This window comes from Myodes glareolus, chromosome 10 (genome assembly GCF_982192425.1).
Source record: "Myodes glareolus chromosome 10, mMyoGla1.1, whole genome shotgun sequence".
Taxonomy (NCBI): domain Eukaryota; kingdom Metazoa; phylum Chordata; class Mammalia; order Rodentia; family Cricetidae; genus Myodes; species Myodes glareolus.
In genome coordinates, this window is record NC_142035.1 from 52,579,215 (window position 1) to 52,604,603 (window position 25,389).

General features: G+C 39.4%; 1 protein-coding gene across 1 annotated transcript in view; it reads left to right on the top strand.

The window, feature by feature from the left end:
- Positions 1–23: 23 nt before the first annotated feature.
- Positions 24–25,389, top strand: part of Fam227b (family with sequence similarity 227 member B) — a 166,366-nt gene continuing 141,000 nt past the window's right edge. Inside the window, 7 exon segments of the mRNA XM_048460034.3 lie at positions 24–166; positions 5,889–6,001; positions 7,430–7,483; positions 11,810–12,041; positions 21,555–21,622; positions 22,521–22,556; positions 23,020–23,124. Of these exon segments, the coding sequence (XP_048315991.3) occupies positions 5,945–6,001; positions 7,430–7,483; positions 11,810–12,041; positions 21,555–21,622; positions 22,521–22,556; positions 23,020–23,124 (552 nt within the window). The 5' untranslated portion in view covers positions 24–166; positions 5,889–5,944.

Sequence of the window (25,389 nt, forward strand, 5' to 3'; positions counted from 1 at the left end):
GGAGGGAGAGTCCCGCGCACAAGCCGGTCGAGCTCCTTCCGGAAGGGAAGTCCCGCCTTTGCATCCCCCAGTAAACTGCCCCATAGGAACCGTCGGCTTCCGGTTGTACTGCCCGCAGTGGCCACGCTGGGGAACTAGGAACGATTTCCAGAAAAGCACTTTCGAGGTAGTTGCCATGAGTTGGTGAGAAAATACTGACTCCTCAGAACACTCCGCTTTACCCCACCCCAATATTGTATTTAAGAGAACACAGACTTGTAGCTTTATGTGGCTGTGTCAAGTAGTTAATGCTCAGTAGGTGTCTTAGGAAATCTGTTTCCACGTTATTTGCTTTGCATAAAACACGCAGAGTTGGCACATACAGTACTTTTGAATATATGTGGATAACTTGTTAAATCATCTTTCTATGCCCCACCTCAAAGAAACCTAAATAATAATTGTTAAGTTAGAACCAAAACTATCATATATCAAATTATTTAGTGAGTGGTGAATTATGAGAAACTAGCAAATGGGAGAAAAAGAATAGAGCCTTCTGTGGACTTACAAATAACAAGGCCAGGGTACTGATACTTACCAGACTAGAATTGATATAAAAAGTTTTAATAGTGTTATAGTAAAAATGAAAAACTGCAGATAACCGAGTAGCAGCAGTGGGCAGCGGGTCCCAAAACCACCAGGGGACACGAGGTCCCAGGCAGGGAGCCGTGTGGCAGGTGAGAGACTCAGACAGACACACCATGCAGAGTGAGGGTGGATATTTATTTAGTGGGTTATGGAAGGGAAGGGGAGAGGGAGGAAAAAGGGGGAAGGGGGAGAGAGTGCGGGAGGGAAGGAGGAGGGAGGAACGGGAGAGACGAGAGGAGCCATTGCAGCAGCAACCTCTTTGGGAGAGAGAGACAGAAAGAAAAGGGCTTGGGCTTCAAAGAGGAAGAAAGATCTGCCTGCCTGCCTGCTTTCTTGCGAGGCAGGATGGAGGGTGTGGGCAGGTCTTGTCTCTTAAAGGACCAGGACAGACCATTACATTCCTCTCTCTCTCTCTCTCTCTCTCTCTCTCTCTCTCTCTCTCTCTCTCTCTATATATATATATATATATATATATATATATATAAAATATATATATAAAGGCAGGAGGTTAGGGACAACAGGTTAAAGGAATTGGGGTGGTGAATTCTCAAGACTGTTTCCTGCTTATTTGTGGTAGCTGTCTTGAGGAGGTACCTGAGAAAACTGGGTGCTGGTCACATACTGAGGTATCTGGTTTCTTTGTTCCTGTCTGATGTTTGTGGTATGGAGATGTCTGGTGTTTCTTAAAACCTATTTAAGGTATTGGAAGAACAGAGGACAAAGTTAAGTTTAGGGGAAAAAAAAATTAGGACCAGGGAATTGAGGAAGGTGTATCAGACTTGTTTAAGGTGGATCATTTAATTCAGCTCCCTGGAACTTACAAGATTTTTGGGGGTTTGTTAAAACATAAGTTTTAGACATCAGAATGACTATGACAGATGTTTTTGCATAATGAAAAATATTTTTAAGACTATGGAAGACAACATGAGAGAGAAATTTGATTATTTGTATTTGTCCTCACACCTTTATAACTTGCATGTACACACCTTAACCTAAATTGTATTTGTAACTTACTGAAATTTGTTTGCTGAGGTTGTCCTTTTAAACAATAAAAACTCTTAGTTGTCAAACTGCAACTGAGATCTTTGAGAAGGATAAAATTTTACTTGAGTTATTGATTTAAAAACGACAGATAACTTACTTGTTTGGCACCTAGAGCTACTTCTTGGGGTCCTCCATGGTTGCTGGGGGCCATATTTGCCTTTTACTGTTCAGCATAGGACATGCCAGACTCCAGAAGATCCTGTGGGCTAAGAAATCTGTAGGAAGACAAGCCTACCTTGACCTGAGTAGCTAGGCTGTCAATTTCAACGATTCTGGAGATCTTCAGTTTAGATGAAAGACAGTTTTGCCCAGTGGTCAGTGCTTGGCAGTTGAAGCAAATTGCAGATGGACATTATTCTGTGTCCATTTGTCTTCTGTCTTCTTTGGAGGAAATAGAGTGCTGCTGCCAGGAGCCAGCCTGTCTCTTTTTGTTATGAAAAGTTTTTTTAATAATTAAATATTTAAATGCCATATTCCCCAGATTTCTGAGCAGTTGAGGGCTGTTTACTGGGCATAGATAAGTTGTAGAATCTGCCTGGAGAGCCTGGGTCCAAGCTTGACTATACTGGCTCTCAACAGATAAAGAAGGGGGGAATTAAGAGACTTAAAAGTACATACCAATTTAAAACATGAGACTTATTGCTTTGTAGTCTGGAATGAGATACAAGGAACAGACAATTATAACATTTAACGGTAAACATAGGTGCATTTAAGTTATGTGTATGTACACACACATACAGTGAACAGGAATTGGGCAAAGTGGATGGTCTTGGTAGGCCCTACCAAAGGTATTCCATTGTACAAAACACACATGTAACAGAGTCAGCAATGGGGAACCAGGCAGGGAATACCTCAGTAAAGATGACAGAACTTGGTCACCTAACCTAGCTCTCAGTTAAGATGGCAGTAAGGTCACCTGACGGTGGCAGTCACATGTTTGTAGAAGCCAAATTTTTTTGAGCCATGGGAGTTTTGCCTGGAGGCGTGATCCACCCTGTTGCTGAGCTGCCATGCTACAAGCCATGGTGGGGAGCAAAGGCTGGAATTGAAAAAAGAAAGGTGAAAGAAAAATCCAGGGGACCCTGGGCCCCCCAAATCGAATGCACTGCACAGTGTGTGCAGCACTACCGCAGGGGGAGGGGGGGACTGACCCTTGGTCATCGGGTCACATTTTTAGCTATGGAAAGCAACCAGAGATGAATGTTAGCAAAGGGCTCAGCTGCAGCTGTGAAGGCAGTGGTTGGGGGCTAGAAGGGGAAAACTCACCACCAAAGCTGCTGGTATGTGTAGAGGTCGGCGTTCAGGCAGATAGAGTGCAGAGCTGTTATAAAGAAACCTGGTTCTGGAGCCCAGGGTTGCATGTGTCCTTAGCCGGCCCACCCGCAGGCAGAAGAGCCTGGCCAAGACACAAGCACCAATGCTATGGTAAAAATAAAACAGAACAGCACTGTTCCCCAAGTAGTTGCAGTGCACAGCAGGCACGAGACCACAGCGGGCCATCTGGCAGGGATCCTGAGTGCCCGCAGGCCATGAGGGCCAGTGGGTCCTAGGCAGGGAGCCGCATGGTAAGTGAGATACTGAGATGGATAGGCACGCAATGCAGAGTGAGGTTGGATATTTATTTAGTGGATTATGGAGGGGAAAAGGATGAAGGGGAGAAGGGAGAAGAGAAGAGAGAGAGAGAGGAGGGGGGGAAGAGGGGAGAGGAGAGGAGAGGAGAGGAGCCACAGCAGCAACTACCTCTTTTGGGAGAGAGACGGAAAGGAAAGGGCTTGGGCTGTAAGCAGGGAGGAAGATCTGCCTGCCTCGGCAGTGGACAGGACAGACCATTACAAATAGAACAATAGACATTGGTCAATATAAAAATTCTCAGAATCACACCCTAAAGTGGGAGTAGGGATCTTTGCCATAAGTGGGAAATTCTATTAAAAAATAGAATTTAAAAGAGGCATCAGCCAATAAGGAACAGAGACACACATAGGTCCATATTGTTCGCCCTCCACAGTCTGAAGATTCCCCTTCATTCTGTTTGTAAAAATGTTTCTTTTATTAGAAACTACTATGAAAAGCATGATAGCATTGATTTAGCTGCAGAAGGGGAAGAACTTTCTGGGTGGAGAAAGCAAAAACAAGATTTCTAAGCCAGGAATAAATGGTTTACAAGCATATTCCTTTTTAATGTAAAATTTAAAAAAGCAAATGTATGCTGTTTTATCACAGCAATTCAGTTGTATGGATGAACAGGCAAGTTGTTGTGTCCGCTTTGACCAGCAAAGAAAACACAACACCGGACTCTTCCCAATGCAGTTTAATCAGGAACCTTGAATAATCTTCTGACCCTGGGGAAAGCCAGCCCACAGCTAAAATAGCCTCTGGGTAGCCAACTCCAGCATGCTACAGTGGGAAATGCAGATAGGTTCAGAAACGTGGAAGCAAGCCAGATCCTTAGCCTTAGCCATGTATGGAGTTATTTACAACCGAGAGCCCTCACCATTCGGGGTGTGGAAGGCAGAAGCCAGCGCCATATTTTAAGGCGCGGCACAAAGCATCTCTCTACAGCAAGTATTACTATTTATCAGTGTTTTAGGTTGTCTGCATAATAAATTACTCCAAAGTAGAGTAGTTCAAAACAACCATGTGGTCTAGTGCACAGTAAGATGGATTTTCTCTTGTAACTCAACTGGAAAAACTGAGCATACTATCAGAACTTCTTTTGGTAAACTCACTATGTGGCCTGAACATCTCACAGTAAGCAGGAGCATAGCAGACTTAGTAGCTTTGGCTGGAAGTTTCATAAAAGAAAGACTAACTCTGTGTCATTTACCCAAAAGTAGGCCCAAATTCTTCAAAAGAGTTCTAATCTCTCTTATTTAATCCATATGTATGTATAAAAGAGCCTAATCTAAGAAATAGAGGTTAAATCCATAGTCCTGAGCAGAGACTGCCCTCTTTCTATTTTGAGTCAGGATCTTGCTAAATGACCTAAGAAGCCCTCAGACTTGGAATCCTCATGTGTCAGCTTGCTGAGTAGTTGGGATTACAGGGCTGTCCCTTTGTCTTCTTCATGCACTATTTTTCAATCTATATTATAAAATCTTTAATGTCTTCATAGTAGTTTTTAAGTCATTGTCTGCTTATTACAGTAGGTGTCTTCCTAAGTGCTTGATTTATATTGGCACCATTTCCCTTGGATTATGGAGTCTCATATTTCTGCCTTGGGTTGTTCTGTATTGTTTTACTGTTGAACATTATGTAACAATCATTGTGGAAAGCAGCCGAGATTTAATTGTCTTTAGTTTTGGAGCACACAGGCATATTTCTTTACTTGGTTTTTAGAGTAAAAAGCTAATCTGGAACCCTCTTAGAGTAAAAGGCTGGCTGGTCTAGAATCTTCTTGGAGTTGAGTTGAGCTTGGTTGGCTGTAACTTTAATTGGATCAAGCTTATTTGGTATTAACTAAACCTCCACTCTCTTCTAATTACTTCTTGTTTTCTTGATATTCGAGCTAGGAGAAGTTGGAAGTGACTGTGGGGATGTTTTGCTTGTGCTTTAACAGATAAAGCTTGCCTGGAGATCAGAGTGCAGAGCTAGCCACACTAGTCAACCGTAGATGCCAGGCAGTGCAGACATCCACCTTTAATCCCAGTACTTGGGAGACAGAGGCAGATCAGTCTCTGTGAGTTCAAGGCCACCCTGGGCTACATGAGATTGAATCAGTGTAAAAGAGAAACAGAGTTAAGTGGTGGTGGCTCACTGCTTTAATCCAAGCACTATGAAGGTGGAGACAGGAGTGATATGGCTGGGTAGAGAGAGGAATATAAGGTGGGAGGAGACAAGTGCTGAGGATTCAGTCTGAGGTTTCATAGAGATGGCTTTCAGTTTGAGGATTTGTAGACAGTCTGAGGATTTCGTAGAGGTAAGAACTAGTGGCTGGCTGCTCTGCTTCTCAGATCTTTCGGCTTTCACCCCCTAATATCTAACTCTGAATTTTTATTATTACGACCAATTAGAATTTACACTACAAGTGATGGTTAATTATTTTCAACTCTGCTCAGACTCTGAAATTTAAAGCTGTAAGAATATACCAATCTGTGCAGCTTTCCTTGTGTGTACTCCTCCTCCACCGTGACTTTGTTTACAACATTCACAAGTGATGCTCAAAAGTAACACAGAGGAGCGATATTTAAGTCATCTGCTTTTGTGCTTGGGTATCTTTGCAGTTTGTTCCCTGAACTCATACTGACACCTAAGGCCCAGGTGATCTCTCTGCATCTCCATGTTTAACATGGCAGGCCAAGCTAAGGTGCAGTGGCAGCAGAAGCCTGCCCCTCAGGTAAGGAACTGTTGTGGATTTGTGTTTGTTTATAGAGAGTATGATCTGTCTACATTTCAGGTCATCAGCAGGGCTGGCTTCATGGGTTTGTCCTGCTGTTGAACTGAGCTTGGTGCTGAGAGGAGCCCTGCATTTAGCTTAGTGCTTTGGTAAGTTTGGAATAAAGCGTTATAACCTTGACTCATCATGATTATCAGTATCTGCTGGTTTTTATTAATACCTAGAAAAGAATGCTTTGTATATGGCCTGTTTTTTTCCTTATTATTTCCACGGAACAGCACTCTGCTTTTATGAAATAGATGCTCATGTACCTGCTCGTTCCTTACCTCCTTTCCATTTTATTCCAGACTGTGAATTTCATATAGAAGTTGGCCAAGTTTCCTATGCAAACTTAACTCCTTCATTCCATTCTTTTCAGCTTTGTCATCATAGTTATTGAGGAATTAGATTTATGGATCTCTCTCTCTCTCTCTCTCTCTCTCTCTCTCTCTTTCTCTCTCTCTCTCTCTCTCTGGCTTCTCCTCACTGTATTTTCATTCTCTAAACATGTTAGCATTTTTCAGATACCTAGATACTTCTCCCATGTATCTATTTACTTACCTATTCATCACATGATGCATACAGCAAGTACTTACAGGCTTGCGACAGTCACTGAATATATCTGTGTGATTCAACTATAATGTACATCATCTCTGTTTCTCTAGAGACAGGAATCTGTTCAATGTTACCCTGAAGAAACTTTGTAAGGTTCGGAGGGTGAAACTTTCTTGGGGAATAAAAAGTGACTTTCTGTTTTTGTCTTTGTGAGATATTTTGTTTTAAAACAGGTATTTCTGGGTAGTTAGATTGGTCTTGAATTTTCAAGCTTCCAACTAAAAGTGACTTTTAATTTGATATTTCAATAGAGAGCTGAATAGGTCTAAGCAAAAGGAGGAATGTGTACAAAGTCTCTAAGACAAGGACTCAGGTTTCATCTTGAAAAAATTAGTCTATTGTTGAGTACATTTTCAATGTACAGAAAAACTAATACATAATAAAAATGAAATTATGAATTGTTAGCCTGAGGCCTCCATAGTATATTCACAATTTCCTGTGACTTCCTTGTCAACAGAGGAATATCTATTATATTTCTGGCTCTGAGTTTATTATGGATACAGTCCACAATAATTCAAAATATCTTGGATCTCTTGTTGGAATTTGAAATGGAACATTCAGCAAGATTCACATTGGGATTTCTTGTAGAGGCAACATTTAAACATTTATCTCTGTCCCTTTTCAAAGAACCTAGACTTTACAAAGTACACAAATGAATGTTTTATAGTATGTTACAGTTCTTAAACTTCTAACTTAAGCACTATATTTGCTTATGGGGTTATATGTGTTAAGTACACTTAGAATTAATGCTATTGACTGATTTTGCTTCATTAGAAATGTCAAGATCCCCCAAAGACCTTTGAGGAATTCTTAAAGTTTCAAAACTGGGTGAGTAGAGCATCCTATTCTCATTTCTCTTCCAATACACCTTTCAAAAACGTTAGATATGGAAAGAAGAATGGAAATTAAATAATAAAATGTTTTCACATATTTGTTTCCTTTCAGTGAACTGTACATAATTTCCAGTTGCTTTTAACAATAATGTTTGCACATTTAAAAACTGTTAGCCCTATGCATGCAATTCTGTGTACTTTCCTAAGATTTTTGTCTTATGTATTTATACCTTCAAGAAAATCTGACAATTACCCTTACTTAGACACTCATCACAGCTAATACTCACAGATAGTTTGTAGAAAACTTACACCAATATTCCTTGATTATTGGATCAAAGTGAAATATTCAAAATAAGTTTTCATATGGTTATGTATAATTACCAAGTCTTTTTGGAGTTCCTGGGATTCCTGAGGACTTTTCTCCGGGGATCAGCTGAGCTCACTTGTTTGCAAATGTGAAGCTACGGTTTGTCATACTTTGAGGTATGTCAGATAAAGGTTGGAATAAAAATGTCAGTTTAAAAGATAGGTGACATTTTGCTGAGATGTGTTGAAATTTAATAAATTCAATTATAATTATTTCTGCTTATGTAAAATATGAGCAGAATTTGCTATGAAATTATTGCAATGAAATTTTATGTGGGTATATGTGTTTAAATGAGTGCTTTTGTCCCAGTATTTTGAGAAAGAATTTCATTTAAAAATAAAATAAATAAAATCGGTTTCTAAAAACTTATTTCTTTTCTTTTTTGTTCATTGTAAACAAATATTCTGATCAAGGTTCCCACTTTGCCCAGCTCCTACCAGTTCTTTCCCATCTCCCCATCCACTCTACTCCACACCATTTCCTTCTCTTTCCCTTTAGAAAGTGAACAAGCAAGCAAACAAAACAAAAAGAAACAAACCAGAATTTTAAAACCACAAAGAGCACAGACACACACACACACACACACACACACACACACACCCCTCATAAAAACAAAATCAGAAACTATAATATGCAAGTAAAACAGCCGTAAGACAAAAAGTTCCCTATAAAGCAATTTGAGTCAAAAAGTACAAACGTGTCTTTGAGTCATTTTGTGTTATCTCTCTACGGCTAGGCATGAGCCTACATTTAAGTGTAGTTAACATGCCAAAGAGATTCCATGGGAGAAAACTAATTTTCCTTTACAAGAGGTATCAATTGCAGACACCTTCTTGGTTGGGGGTTGTGGCCTGTGTCCTCTTCCCTCAGCACTGAGATCCAGTTTGCCTTGAACTTGTGCAGGCCTTGTGCTAGTTGCCTCAATCTGTGCGCTCACCGTTCCTTTGAACTCACCCATCCGCTCTGACTGGTGTGATCTTTCTGCCTTCTTTTCTACATAGTTCCTGAGCCTTGAAGGGAGGCACTTGATGAAGACATCCCAGTTAGGATGTTAATGTTCCAAAATCTCTCCATGTGGTGTCCAATTGTGGGTCTCTGTGTTAGTTTCCAACTAATGCGAGAAGCTTCTCTGATGATGGCTGAGTTAGGCACTGGTCTGTGGGTAGAGCAGGCTATCTAGGAGTCATTTCATTCCTACATTTCTTTAACAGAACAGTAGTATTTGGTTTCCTGCTAGGCCCATGACCTACCCAGTCTGAGGCCTATAACCAGCCAAGTAACAATGTCAGGCATGGGTGGCGCATGGAGTGGGCCTTAAATACAATCAGACAGTGGTGGTTACTCCCGCATGTGTGCCCCCATTGTACCAGCATTTCTTTTAGGCAGGTCACTGTTGTAGATTGCAGGGTTTATAGCTGAGTTGATGGTTACCTTTCTCCTCCTCGGTAGAGTCCAGAATATCTTCCAGTACCATGGACACTAGACTGTAGGGGTAAAAGGTCTAGTGAGGCACTAGCCTCTCCTTGTTCAACGAGACATGCAAGTGTTGTCCTCAGCATTGGGGCCTTATCATCAGTTTATGAAGAGCAACCAATAGCCATGGGAATAGCCTGATATTTGGGACCCCTTTGGCTAAAGACTCAGCTAGATATAACCCTTACTGGCACTGGAGGTTTCACATTTTGGTGAGCGATGTCCAGTTGGGACATTGTCTCCCTCGTTACTTAGTGACTCCATTTATATTTCCCTTATAGAAGTATTTATTTTAGTGAGCGTCTATGGTAGTAGTTTCTATATGACCCTCAAATGGCCTTTAGTGTCAGTTGTCCCTCCGCATAGTCCCTCTTTTACCACTCTCACCCGCCCCTCCCCATTATTCTCCCACTCCTATCTCATCCTGGTCTCTCCATAACTATATATTCAATTTCCCCTTCTCTGGGGCATCCTCCTCTCCATGCTGGCCCTTTACTTGAAACCTAACCTCTGAGGCTATGCAAATTGCAGCATGCCTCTAGAAGGCTTAAATGCTAACATCCATGTAAGAAAACTTACGGTATTTGTCTTTGGGGTCTGATTACTTCACTCAGGATGTTTTTTCTATCTCTGTCCATTTACCTTCAAATTTTATATTTTGTTTAATAGCTGAATAGTATTTTATTGTGTATATGCACCACATTTTCACTATCTGTTGAAGAACATTTAGGTTGTTTCCCTGTCCTAGCTATTGTTAAAAGAATGACAATGAACATGGTTAAGCAATTTACTAGCCCTGGGTAGATAGCTAGGTTTCCAGTACCAGGCATGATTTCTTTCTTGTTAAACAGGTCTTAAATTGTATTAGAGAGAGCCCCAGAGCACACCTTTAATCCCAGCACTCTGAAGGCAGAGGCAGGTGAATCTGTGTGAGTTTGAGGACAGCCTGGTCTACAAATAGAGTTCCAGGACAGACAGGACTGTTTTACAGAGAAACCCTGTCTCAGAAATTAAAAATAAATAAATTGGATTAGAGAGCTGTTAAATACCACCAAGGTATGTGTACCATTACTGAGCCCTTAGTGTTATTTTGTCATGCTGGTTGTCACTGTAGTTCATAGCATTGTGGTTGAGTAAATCTGTTGGTTACCTCCCTGCTTTGGAAGCCTGCCTGGTGCCTTCTGGTACCATGAAAGCTACTTCTCAGGGAGAAGGTTTTTAGGTCAGTTGTTGCTCAGAGGCCTCTGAAATGTGTCTGTCTTCAGTAATTGGGACTTCTCTTCCGTCTCTGGAAGACAACCAAGGGCAACAGCAATAGAATGTTTTGGAGTCTCTTGAACAACTCTGAATAACAACTCAAAAGTTGGCTCCTCAGTCCTAATGTGGGGGTTTTGGTAGATCATCTTTAGCTCTTGCAGGGAGCCTTGTCACCTCAGATGAGGAAATTTCATTTGAACTATATATGTTCATGTACTGTAGGGTTATTTTTAGGTACTAATAGTGTGATTACTTATGACATTTTTGGATATCAGCAAAACATGCAATCGTGTATAAACCTCAAAAAATGCTAAATGAAATAAACCAGACCCCGAAAGACCATTGATACGTTTTCAACTCACACAAGGAATCTCTAACAGTAGAACTCAGTAGCAGAGAGTAGCCTAATGGTAGCCAGGAACTTGGAGGAATAAGAGTGGAAATGTATTGAAGGATATAGCAGTTTCTATTATATAATATGAATATATTCCAGAGATCTAGTAGACATATGGTGACTCTAGTTAATATATTTTAGAATTGCCAAGACAATAATTATTAAATTTCCCACCCTACAAAAACAAGCAAAACCTATGTGAAGCAATGAGTGCATTCTTAGCTTTATACTTAGTCATCTCATAGTTTATACAGATATTAAAACAACATGTTTTTATCATAAATGTAATTAATTTTGTGTATTACCTGTCAGTAAGACTGGAAAAAATAGAAGGAAAAACACAGAGCTACTGCGCCCCCTAATTCTTCCTCTTTCTTTCCTGACAAATATTGAGGGGTTATTTTAAACTGAAATGAACTAATGCTAAAAGAATTGAATCCTAAATCCTTATGATTCTAAATTTATTCTTTATCTATAAAAAACATCATTAGATCAACTGATGAAGTTTCAACAGTTTAATTTAGATAGGGAAAATGCATTAATGTTAATTTTTGATTCTTATGCTATTATAAGGAGGATACTTTCAATTTTTCAGAGATGTTGAAGTATTGAGGGATAATAGGCCATCAAAGCAGCAATTTATGCTCAAATGATCCCTTAAAACATGTTTCTATAAAATTTTTTGCAAATTTTGTGAGATTTTTAATTGTCTTGAAATTTAATCTTAAAACATTTAACAAAAATCATGCCTTAGAGTAAAATTTCCATTTTAGCTCATTAAACCCCGGTGTAAATGTATTTAAAATGGCATAGAATGTGTGTTTGTGCAGGACTACTGGCCCAGGGATATTCGCTTCAGAGACAATGACATCTGGGGAGAGGCACTGAGGAAGCTGGAAGAGGACATCTCATTTGCCTCCATTTACTCCTCCCTGTGGAGCAATGTGCCCCGGACCTTTGCGGCTGTCAGCACCGTGGAGTCCAGGCTAAGAGAGTGCTCACGGCTTTTGCAGGAGCATTCCTTCAATTTATTCAAATGCGACAGAATGATTTCTAAGAAAAGTAAGATTTATTTTTATGTAAATAAATAATGGTCTGTGGCGTGTGTGTGTATGTATGTGTGTCTGTCTGTGTATGCTGCCTCTATATGTGTTCTCATAAAGAGTGAAATTCCAAAGTTTAAATATCTTAAAACTAAGTGTTTAAAAATCTCATCATCCAGTAGAACCTAATAAATATTTTCAGGAAGACCTGAGTATATGGCTTGAAAAAATCCCTGGAACAAACCTAAGACAGTTATTAACTACCTGCCTGAGGCAAATATTTTGTTCTCTAAGGTTGAGATTTTTTTCTTTATCTGCGAGGAGAGCTCTTGATGTTTTCCTTGTGATTGCATTCAATCTCTACATTGCTATTGCTTTGGCAGATGATTATTTTCACAACATCGAATATCCTGATCCATGAGCATAGGAGGTCTTTCCATCTACAGGTATCCCCTTCAGTTTCTTTCCACAATGTCATAAAGGTTTCATTGTAGAGGTCCTTCATTTCCTTGGTTAGGTTTATTTCCAGGTATATTTCCCCCTCCTCCTGCTGTGTGTGTGTGTGTGTGTGTGTGTGTGTGTGTGTGTGTATGTGTGTATGTATGTATGTATGTGTGTATATGTGTTTGTATGTGTGTGTGTGTATGTGTGTGTGTGTGTTTGTATGTGTGTGTGTGTATGTGTGTGTGGTGAATGAGACTGACTCCTTTATATCATTTTCAGTACCTTCTTTTTTGTATCCTGCCACTTTGCTGAAAGATTTATGTGGTCCACAAGCTTTTTTTTTTTTTAGTAATTTTATTAAATTATAAAAGATTCCATTTACGCCCCTCTTCCCAACACCCTCCCACTCCCCCCTCCCTCTCCTCCTCCCTCTTTGTCCCTAAGGGCAGTCAGGGTTTCAAGCCCTGTGGGAAGTTCAAGTTCGTCCCCCCTCCCTCCAGGTCCAGGAAGGTGAGTATCCAAACAGACTGGATCCCAAAAATCCAGTATATGCAGAGGAAACTAGTCCCAGTGTCATTGTCAATGGCTTCTCAGAAAGACTCCGGGCCAGCCACATTCAGAGAATCCGGCCACATTCAGAGAATCTGGTTGGATCACGTGCTCGTTCAGTCGCAATCCAACTGCCCTTGGTAAACTCTCATTAGATCCGACCCCTTGTATCAGTGGGTGATAGCATCCCTCGCAGTCCTTCGTCATTTTCTTCCTCTTCTGCTCCTGATTTGGACCTTGGGGGGCTCAGTCCGGTGCTCCAATGTGGGACTCCATCTGTATCGCCATCCATCGCCAGATGAAGGATCTATGGTGATAAGCAAAATATTCATCAGTATGGTTATGGGCCAAGGCCGGTTCAGGCACCCTCTCCTCTGTCCAGAGAACAATCTGGGGATCTCTCCTTGGACCTGGGATCCCATATATAATCAAGTTTCCTATAAACCCTAAAATGACTCCCTTAGTTGAAATATATTCTTCCCTGATCCCATATTCATCCTTCCTCCCTTCCCCCCATCCCGGTCAACCGAGCTTTCTCCATTCCTCCCCTACTCCCTTCTCTCTAACACTCTCCTCTTCCAACAACCCTCCCACCCACCCCCCATGCACCCAAGGTTACCTGGGACTCTTGACTATTTCCTACCTCCTGGCGGATAGCTAAATAATCTTCATCAGGTTCGTCTTCTTATTTAGCTTCTCTAGGATCACAAATAATAGGCTCAAAGACCTTTAAAATTATGGTTAGAATCCACTTATGAGTGAATACATACCGTGTTCCTCTTTTTGGGTCTGGCTTACCTCACTCAGTAAAGCGTTTTCTATGTCCATCCATTTGCATGCAAAATTCAAGATGTCATTATTTTTTACCGCTGAGTAAAACTCTAATGTGTATATGTTCCACACCTTTTTTAACCATTCCTCTATTGTGGGGCACCTAGGCTGTTTCCAGGTTCTGGCTATTACAAATAGTGCTGCTATGAACATAGTTGAACAAATGCTTTTGTAGTATGCTAGGGAATCTCTAGGGTATATTCCCAAGAGTGGAATTGCTGGGTCCTGAGGGAGGTTGACTCCCAGTTTCCTGAGAAACCGCCACACTGATTTCCACAGTGGCTGCACAAGTTTGCATTCCCACCAGCAATGGACGAGTGTTCCCCTCACCCCACATCCTCTCCAGCATAGGCTATCATTGGTGTTTTTGAGTTTAGCTATTCTGACAGGTGTAAGATGGTATCTCAAAGTGGTTTTGATTTGCATTTCCCTGATCGCTAAGGAGATTGAGCATGACCTTAAGTGTCTTCTGGCCATTCGAAGTTCATCTGTTGTGAATTCTCTGTTCAGTTCAGTACCCCATTTTTTAATTGGGTTAATTAGAGTTTTAGTGCCTAGTTTCTTGAGTTCTTTGTATATTTTGGAGATCAGACCTTTGTCTGATGAGGGGTTGGTAAAGATCTTCTCCCAGTCAGAAGGCAGCCTATTTGTCTTACTGACAGTGTCCTTTGCTTTACAGAAGCTTCTCAGTTTCAGTAGATCCCATTTATTCATTGTTTCTCTTATTGTCTGTGCAGCTGGGGTCCTGCTTAGGAAGAGGCCTCCTGTGCCTATATCTTGTAGACTACTTCCCACTTTCTCTTCTATCAGGTTCAAAGTGGACGGATTAATGTTGATGTCTTTAATCCATTTGGACCTGAGTTTTGTGCATGGTGATAGGTATGGATCTACTTTCATCCTTCTACAGGTTGACATCCAGTTATGCCAGCACCATTTGTTAAAGATGCTTTCCTTCTTCCATTGTATACCTTTAGCTCCCTTGTCAAAAATTAGGTGCTCATAGGTTTGTGGGTTAATATCCGGGTCTTCTATTCGATTCCAAAGGTCGATTTCTCTGTTCTTATGCCAATACCAAGCTGTTTTCAATACTGTAGCTCTGTAATAGAGTTTGAAGTCAGGGATGGTAATGCCTCCTGAAGTTCCTTTATTGTATAAGATTGTTTTGGCTATCCTGGGTTTTTTGTTTTGCCATATAAACTTGATTATTGTTTTCTCAAGGTCTGTGAAGAAGTTTGATGGGATTTTGATGGGGATTGCATTGAATCTATAGATTGCTTTTGGTAGAATTGCCATTTTTACTATGTTGATCCTCCCAATCCAAGAACAAGGGAGATCTTTACATTTTCTGGTATCCTCCTCAATTTCTTTCTTCAAAGACTTAAAGTTCTTGTCAAATAGGTCTTTCACTTCCTTGGTTAGAGTAACCCCAAGATATTTTATGCTATTTGTGGCTATCGTGAAAGGTGATGTTTCTCTGATTTCCCTCTCAGCTTCTTTATCCTTTGTGTATAGGAGGGCCACTGATTTTTTGGAGTTGATCTTGTATCCTGCCACGTTACTAAAGGTGCTTATCAGCTGTAGGAGTTCTTTGGTAGAGTTTTTGGGGTCACTTATGTACACTATCATATCGTCAGCAAATAACGAAAGTTTAACTTCATCCTTTCCAATTCGAATCCCCTTGATCTCCTTATGTTGTCTTATTGCTATTGCTAGAACTTCAAGCACTATATTGAAGAGGTATGGAGAGAGTGGACAGCCTTGTCGTGTTCCTGATTTTAGTGGAAAGGCTTTGAGTTTCTCTCCATTCAATTTGATGTTAGCTGTCGGCTTGCTGTATATTGCTTTTATTATATTTAGGTATGATCCTTGTATCCCCAGTCTCTCCAACACCTTTATCATAAATGGGTGTTGAATTTTGTCAAATGCTTTTTCAGCATCCAATGAAATGATCATATGGTTTTTTCTTTCAGTTTATTTATATGATGGATTACATTGATAGATTTGCGTATGTTGAACCAGCCCTGCATCTCTGGGATGAAGCCTACTTGATCATAATGGATAAGTTTTCTAATGTGTTCCTGGATTCGGTTTGCCAGGATTTTATTAAGAATTTTCGCGTCGATGTTCATGAGTGAGATTGGCCTGTAATTCTCTTTCTTGGTTGTGTCTTTATGTGGTTTTGGTATTAAGGTAACTGTAGCTTCATAAAAGGAGTTTGGCAATGACTCTTCTGTTTCTATTTTATGGAATACATTAAGGAGTATAGGAATTAGCTCTTCCTGGAAGTTCTGGTAGAATTCTGCATTGAAACCATCTGGTCCTGGGCTTTTTTTAGCAGGGAGATTTCTGATAACAGCTTCTAATTCTTCGCGACTAACAGGTCTATTTAGATTGTTCACCTGTTCTTGGTTCAACTTTGGTATATGGTATTTATCTAAAAAATGTCCATTTCTTTTACATTTTCCAACTTTGTGGCATATAAACTTTCGTAGTAAGATCTAATGATTCTCTGAATTTCCTCTGTGTCTGTGGTTATATCCCCCTTTTCATTTCTGATCCTATTAATTTGCAAGTTCTCTCTCTGCCGTTTGATTAGATTCGATAGGGGTTTGTCAATCTTGTTGATTTTCTCCAAGAACCAGCTTTTTGATTCATTGATTCTTTGGATTGTTTTCTGTGTTTCTATTTTGTTGATTTCAGCCCTCAGTTTGATTATTTCCAGTCTTCTACTCCTCCTGGGTGAATCAGCTTCTTTTTTTTCTAGAGCTTTCAAGTGTGCTGTTAGGTCTCCAATGTGTGCTTTCTCCGTTTTCTTTAGTTGGGCACCTATTGCTATGAACTTTCCTCTTAGCACTGCTTTCATAGTGTCCCATAGGTTTGAGTATGTTGTGTCTTTGTTTTCATTAAATTCAAGAAAGACTTTAATTTCTTTCTTAATTTCGTCCCTGACCCAGGGGTGATTTAGTAGTTGACTGTTCAACTTCCATGAGTTTGTTGACTTCCTGGGGGTAACATTGTTGTTGAATTCTAATTTTAATCCATGGTGGTCTGACAAGACACAGGTGGTTACTGATATTTTTTTGTATCTGTGGGAGTTTGCTTTGTTACCGAGTATGTGGTCAGTCTTCGAGAAGGTTCCATGAACTGCAGAGAAGAAGGTATATTCTTTCCTATTTGGGTGGAGTGTTCTATAGATGTCTGTTAAGTCCATTTGATTCAATACCTCCAATAAATCTCTTAATTCTCTGTTTGGTTTCTGTCTGATTGACCTGTCCATTGGTGAGAGAGGAGTGTTGAAGTCTCCTACTATTAGTGTGTGTGGTTTGATGACTGCCTTGAGTTCTAGAAGAGTTTCTTTTACATATGTGGGTGCCTTTATATTAGGAGCATAGATATTCAGGACTGAGACTTCCTCCTGATGAATTGTTCCAGTTATGAGTATGAAATGTCCATCTCCATCTCTTCTGATTGATTTTAGTTTGAAGTCGATTTTGTTAGATATTAGAATGGCCACACCCGCTTGTTTCTTAGGTCCATTTGCTTGGAAAACCTTTTCCCAACCCTTTACTCTGAGTAGGTGTCTGTCTTTGTGGTTGAGGTGTGTTTCTTGTAAACAGCAGAAAGTTGGATCCTCTTTTCGTATCCAATCTCTAAGTCTGTGCCTCTTTATAGGTGAATTGAGTCCATTGATATTAAGTGATATTAATGACCAGTGGTTGTTGACTCCGGTCATTTTTTTTTTTTTAGGTAGTAGAATGTATGTGTTTTCCTTCTTTGATTTGTGCTTGTGAATGGTCGCTAGATGTTTGAGTTATTGTAGTCAGTGTTGGCAATGTTGGATTCCTTGGGATGTAATTTTCCTTCTAGTATTCTCTGTAAGGCTGGATTAGTAGTTACGTATTGTTTAAATTTGTTTTTATCCTGAAATATTTTGTTTTCTCCGTTGATAGTGAACGAAAGCTTGGCTGGGTAAAGTAGTCTGGGCTTGCATCCATGGTCCCTTAATTTCTGCAGTATCTCTATCCAGGACCTTCTGGCTTTCATGGTTTCTATAGAGAAGTCTGGTGTAAGTCTGATAGGTTTACCTTTATAGGTTACTTGACCTTTTTCCTTTGCAGCTCTTAATATCCTTTCTTTAATCTGACTGCTTTGTGTTTTGATTATTATATGGCGAGGGGATGTTTTTTTCTGATCCAATCTATTCGGTGTTCTGTATGCTTCTTGCACCTTCATAGGAATATCCCTCTTTAGGATGGGAAAGTTTTCTTCTATAATTTTGTTGAATATATCTTCTGGGCCTTTGATCTGCAATTCTTCTCCTTCTTCTACTCCTATTATTCTTAGATTTGGTTTTTTTATTATGTCCCATATTTCCTGAATGTTTTGTGATGAGAATTTGTTGGATTTGCTGTTTTCTTTGGTCATGGCGTTTATTTTCTCTATGGTGTCTTCATAATCTGAGATTCGTTCTTCTATCTCTTGTATTCTATTGGTTAAGCTTGATTCTGTAGTCTCCGTTCGTTTACCTAGGTTTTCCATATCCAGCCGGCCCTCGGATTGTGTTTTCCTCACTGCCTCCATTTCAGTTTTCAATTCTTGAACTGATTCCATTACCTGTTTGATTGCTTTTTCTTGGTTTCCCAGGGTATCATTTACGAATTTACTCATTTCTTCAACCTTGTTGTTATATTTGTCTTCCATTTCTTTACTCATTTCTTCCATCTTTTTGTTATATTTGTCTTCTATTTCTTTAAGTGAGTTATTCATACCCTGTTTAAGAGACTCTATTGCTTTCATAATGACACTGTTTTCCACTTCTTCCGGAATAGGGCGTTCAAGTCCTTCTGTCATAAGATCGCTGGGATCTGGTGTTTTCATGTTGTTTTTCAGATTGTTGGAGGAGTTTTTGCCTTGGCGTCTGCCCATCTCTTCCTTCAGATGGCCTCCAATGGCTCTTCCCTCCGCTGGGTCTTCTACTGGATTAGTGTCCCTTGCTAACCAGGAATCACTATGCCTGCAGTCTTAGCTCGCTGCAGGCAGGCTATTAGAACAAAGGGACTTCCTTCCCTTTGCACTCACCACCTGTCCCGACCCGCGGTGCCCACCCCGGCTGAGATGGAGGAATTTAAGCCCCGAAAAAGGGAGAGAGGACGGGAGGGGTTCCAGGCCGAAAGCTGGGATGGCGTAGCAGGAGAGAGGGATTAGCTGGGGGAAGCTGCCCCTGTGGAGCAGCCAGGGAGATAAGGATGGCGGGAATACCGTGTGTACCTAACTGGAGTTGTATGGCTGGCGGTCAACACACTCACCCCTCCACAGGATCAGAGCCCCTCGCTGGTCAGAAGACTTGCTGCCTGCGGTCTTAGCTTGCTGCAGGCCGGCTATCCGAACAAAGGGACTCCCGTCTCTTTGCACTCACCGCCTGCCCCGACCCGCGGTGCCCACCCCGGCTGAGATGGAGGAATTTAAGCCCCGAAAAAGGGAGAGAGGACGGGAGGGGTTCCAGGCCGAAAGCTGGGATCGGTCCACAAGCTTTTTGACAGACTCTTTATGGTCTCTTGTGTGTAGAATCACATAATCTGTAAATTAGGATTTTCTTATTTCTTCCTTTTCTATTCCCATTTCTTTTATTTTTGTCTCTGGCTGTCATAATCTAGGTACCGCTTCAAGCACTATGTTGAACAGAGAGAGTGAAAGCACTTAACCTTGTTCTTGGTTTTAATGGGAATGTTTCGAGTTTTCCTCCATTTAGCATTAGCTTTCCTTGTAGGACTTCCTTCATTGTGTCCCATAAATTGTGGCACATTGTGTTTTTGGTTTCCTTCACATCCAGGATTTTTTTTTCGCCTTACTGATATCTTCCTTGTCTAATTACTGTTCAGTGGTAGTGTAGCTTCCTTGAGTTTGTGTACTTTTTCTGGGTTCTATTGCTGCTGATATCTGACTTTGGTCCACTATGGTCAGATAAATGCAGGATGTTATTTAACTTTCCAATAATTGTTTTGACTTGCTTTATGTCTTATTTTGTGATCATTTTTGGAGAAAGTTTATGGGCTGCTGAGGAGAATGAGCATTCTGTCATGTTTGGTTGAAATGTCCTGTAGATGTTTGTTAGGTCCGTCTTATTTACCATGTCATTGACTCCAGGGTTTCTCTGTTTAGTTTCTGCGGGTGAGGCTTTCCACTGACATTTTGATTTGGCTTATTAAGTTTTTCACTTCCAAATCATTTCAGCTTGAGTTTTCTTTGACAATTCCTTTTCTTTATTAAATTCTATATTCTTTACTTGGAATGACTTCTGCATTTCATTCATCTCTTTGTTTTTGCTTTGTTTTGAGTATATTAGTATCCTGTTTGAGTTGTTTGAATATAGTCAAATCATTCTTTTGAATTCTTTGTTCATAATATCTTCCAGACCATTCTCATTGCTGTTTGTTATTATAGGATTAGTAATTTGGGGGAGCATCAAGATGTGTTTTTTCATGTTACTTTTCACTATCCTTTAGTCCTTGTGCATCTGACATAGGTTGTTACTTGAGGCTCTTTGTTCAGATAGCTTTCGTTCTCTCTCAGTGTTAGCATGCACTTATTCATGAGACGATTAAGAGGAAGGCTGAGGTGACCAGATTTCGGGTAGATGACAGTAGGAAGACAAGTGATCTCAAAGACCAGGGCATACATAATTACCAACAAGTTGTCCAGCTAGAGGCAAAGCCTCCCTCCTGTGCTGACTCGGGGACCTGCTAAAGCCAAAATTCCCAGTCCACTGTCTTATTCATGACTTAATGAGTCAACTTGTTACACAGAATGCTTGAACATGTGGATACTGGCTATGTTAATAAAACCTGCTCTGTTTATTATATAAATTTGATTAGTTATATAGCTAATTAGATATTTAATATCCTTTGACTTTAGATTTTTCAAATCCAAAATGTGTTTAAGTTCATATTTAAATTCATAATTTAAAATTTTCATCTTGAATTTTTAGATTATAGAAATTCATTAATTTTATAGAATGTATATGTGTGATATATATGTATCTAATTAATATATATTTATATTTACATAACTCTTACATATGCATATATAAATTATATATGTAACTTTGATATATAAATACATATATTATTTTGTAGAGAAAATATCTATGAGTAAGCAGAGAGAATATGAAAATTCTCCTTTCATAACTTCCTCCTTTAAAAGTATACATATATATATACATATATACACACACATATTTTTGTGTGTATATATGTATGCAAATATATACACACACATACATATATACACATTGTTTTCAGTGTAAGAATATCAGAGGTAGTTTAAGATCTTACATTGTATAAGTCACTTTGCACATATCTTTCACTGGGCCATTTACCATGGTACTGCATTTTGTTGAATTTAAGGTAATCTTGAAACTGCCAAATCTATGTAGCTGAATGATTTTTTTAAAAAAACCTGACTTCTTTGTTAGATATCAGCTGAGGTAAAATGTTAGCTACTACACTACCACAGCCATGGTAGGTGGGCTTGATGGTTTGGGAAAACAAAAGGAATTAGAACATAAACAACAGTTCCACTATTTACTAAGGGTGTGTGCTTGTCAAAAATTTTAATTAGTTTCATTGAATAGTTTTATATGTAATTTAAGTTATCTATAATTTTTCTGTTTTTTATTTTTTTCATTGTTGCCAATTCCTTTTTCTTAAAGGTTCACATCCAAATCTGGAAAGATACAAGGCCTTCTTAAAAGAACACTGTAGGCAGAGGAAGATAATGGTATGATATTAGTGTTTACCATCTCTCAAAAATGTATTTTCATAGGAAATGTAAATGCTGTTGTTCTACAGAGAAGAACTGATAATGCTTTAAAACTGTTCCAGGACAGGCTCCAAAGCCACAGAGAAACCCTGTCTCAAAAAAAAACAAAAAACAAAAAACAAAAAACAAAAACCTATCCTTTCAGTCTTTGTTAAGCAACATTTCTGCTTGAAGATTTAGGAATTTATTTTTTGACGCTCAATATTATAGCCCTGAAATCATCATGCCATAAGTTATTTTAGATTTATTTTAATAGATATATGTTATATAATACGCATGATTTATGTAATATATAATAATGTGTATTGTGTGATCTGTAATTATATATGAGCATGCATATATATGTACATGTACGGAAGTTTTCCTGTCCTGCAGCTATCCTCAAATAAGCACAGAGACTTCTGTTAATTATAAATGTCCAGCCAATGGCTCAGACCTATTATGAGCTAACTCTTACATCGAAATTAACCCATATTTTTATCTGTACTTTGCAACATGGCTCATGGCTTATTACCTGATTTTTAATATGTCCTGCTTTCTCAGTGATTGACTGGCTTCTCTGGTGACTCTCTTGACTCCACCCTTTTGTCTCTCATCATTCTCTCTGTGTCAGGCTGTCTTACCCAATCTCTTCTTGCCCTGCTATTGGCCAATCAGTTTTTATTAACAATGAGCATAATTTACAGCATGCATATATGTGTATATCTCTTCATTTGGTTCTTTAATAAGTGATTATGTGAGCCAAAACTTTATTAATTATTGTCAAATATAAATATTTGGGGGGTCATTTATCAGTGTTTTAATGTAAAAATCCTTTAATTTAGAATTTTAAATATTTTGTTTTGAAATTTTCCAGCTTTCTGATGAAATGGAGACAGAGAAGAATATAGAGGTATTCCAATTTTCTATACTGCCAGATTATGTATCAGGCATATTATATAGGGTCACAAGAATGCTTATAATGCTATAGATGTAGATATAACTATAAATTTGTACTCCAAGAAAGAGAGTTTAAAACAGGCTTAGAAAAGTTTCTGTTCTACCCTGTTCTTGTGTCTTTATCCATGGCCTGTTTAAAATATTTGATATTTTGAGTATATGCCAAAATATGTTCTAAAATATGATCCCATTTTGTTTTAAAATTTGTATTACAAATATACAAATGCTTTTAATTTCTCAGAAACAAAATAGATGAAAATTTTTCCTAGGATAAATATATAATTTTTGATGTAGTAACATAAAATAGCATAATTATATTTGTTAAATGATAAATATTTGTCTTCTGAAGTAATATGAAACAACTATATTAAAAAGAGAAATAATTTTTGTTAAACAACATTTCCATTTTTTTCTAGGGTTGCAACTTCTCAGGATTCAAAGAAAATGAACTAGCGCAATTACCCAGACATTTGGATGCTAAACAGATTTATCTTTTTATTTTAAGAAACAATAACTTTGAGGTATATAAATATTATTTTATTTTTATTCTATAGTAAAACTTAAGAATGTGATCTCATGAATCAAGCCTTTATTTAAAACTACGAGAAGTTGTTTTTAAGATTTTAAACAAATTTGATACTTCCAACATTAAATTTTGAAAAAAATACTAGTGATGTTTAACTCTGTTTACTAGGAAAAAATGTGTTGGTGTTTTAGTTAATTTTCTATTGCTCGCTCAAAATACTATAACCAAAACTACTTATAAAAGGAAGTATTTAGTTGGGTTTATGGCTTCAGAAGGTTGGAGTCTATGATGGCAGAGCAAAGGTCATGACAGCCGGAAAAGCTGAAAGTTCACAGTTTGATCCCCAAATAGAAGGCAGAGAGAGCTAACTGGGAATGACCAAACTTTTGAACCTCAAAACCCATCCCCAATGACACTTTCCTCCAATAAGGCCATGCCTCTTGATCCTTCACAAACAGTTCTACCAACTTCAGACAATGTATTCAAGCATAAGGACCTATGGGGGCCATCTCATTCAAACACTGCAGTTGATGTGTTAGCATCTCTAGAGTCTTCATGCAAGTGTCTGTTGCCTGGGAATGTGACTATGAAATATTGTTTTCTTCCTATGTTTCCACTCTTATCAACCATGCACTTTAGCAAACTGCTTTTACTCTAAATAACTTCTGAGAATCCTTCCATATATGACTTATGTATTCTTTTAAAGCCCAAAAGTGTCCTGGCATACTTTTGTGTTGTGTCCTATAGTATAACCAAAGATAAAAACTGAAAGTAGCCAGTCAGTGGTGTAGCACACTTTTAATTCCAGCACTTGGGAGGCAAAGACAGGCAGATCTCTGTGAGTTTGAGGCCAGCCTGGTCTACAGAGTGAGTTCTAGGACAGGCTCAAAAGCTACAGAGAAACCCTGTCTCAAAAAACCAAAATAGATAGATAGATAGACAGATAGATAGATAGATAGATAGATAGATAGATAGATAGATAGATAGATAGGAAGAAAACTGAAAACACAGGAATGTGTCTGGTGATCATCAGCGATGGGATAAACAGGGTAGTTATTGGTAAAGCTGATCATTGTCCCCTTTTAAATTCAATTTCTAGTTTTCATGTTTTAAAATATTACTTATTTATTTATTTTACATACCAACCACAGTTTTCCCTCCATTCTCTCCTCCTGTTCCCTTCCCTACCTCTCTTCTACACTGCCCCATCCACTCTTCTTCCATCTCCGTTCAGAAGGGGTAAGGCCTCCCATGGGAGTCAACAAAGCATAGCATATCAACTAGAGGCTGGACCAAGCCCTTCCTCTTGCATCAAGACTGGGCAAGGTATCCCACCAAAGAGCCAGCTCATGAATCAGGGATAGCTTCTAGTCCTAATGCTAGGGGCCCTAGTAAAGAGCAAGCTGCAGAACTGTCACCCAGATGCAGAGGGCCTAGGTCGGGGCCATGCCGGCTCCTTGACCGTGGGTTCAGAGTCCATGAGCTCCCACAAGCTCAGGTCAGCTATCTCTGTGGGTTTTCCTGTCATGATCTTAACTCCTATTGCTCATATAATCCCTCCTCCCTCTAACTGGTCCCCCTGAGTTCAGCCCAGTGTTTGGCTGTGGATCTCTGCATTTTCTTCCATCAGTTACTGGATTAAGGCTCTATGATGACAATTAGGGTGGTCATCAATCTGATTACAGGGGACGGCCAGTTCAGGCACCCTCTCCAATAATGCTTGGAGTCTTAGCTGGGGTTATCCTTCTGGGTTCCTGGGAATTGCTCTGGCACCAGGTTTCTCCCTAACCCCATATTGGCAACCTCTATCAAGATATTTCTTTCATAACTCTCCCCCACTGTTCCACCCCCAACCTGGACATCCTGGTCCCTCATGTTCCTTTCCCCCATCCCCTACTCTCGATCCTCCTGCCCCCAGGCCACCTGGCACATCTCAACTATTTCCCCTTCCAAGGAAGATCCATTCATGCATCTTAGGGTCCTCCTTGTTACCTAGCTTCTTTGGGGGCAGAGGACTGTAAGCCTAGTCATCCTTAGCTTTACATCTAATATTCACTTATGAGTGAGTGCTTTCTATGTTTGTCTTTCTGTGTCTGAGTGCCTCACTCAGCATGACTTTTGCTACTTCCATTCATTTGCCTGCAAATTTCATGATATCATTGGGTTTTTTCCCCCACTGAGTAATACTCCTTTTGTAGATATAACACCTTTTTTATCCATTCTTCAGTTGAAGGACATCTAGGTTCTTGCCAAGTTCAGG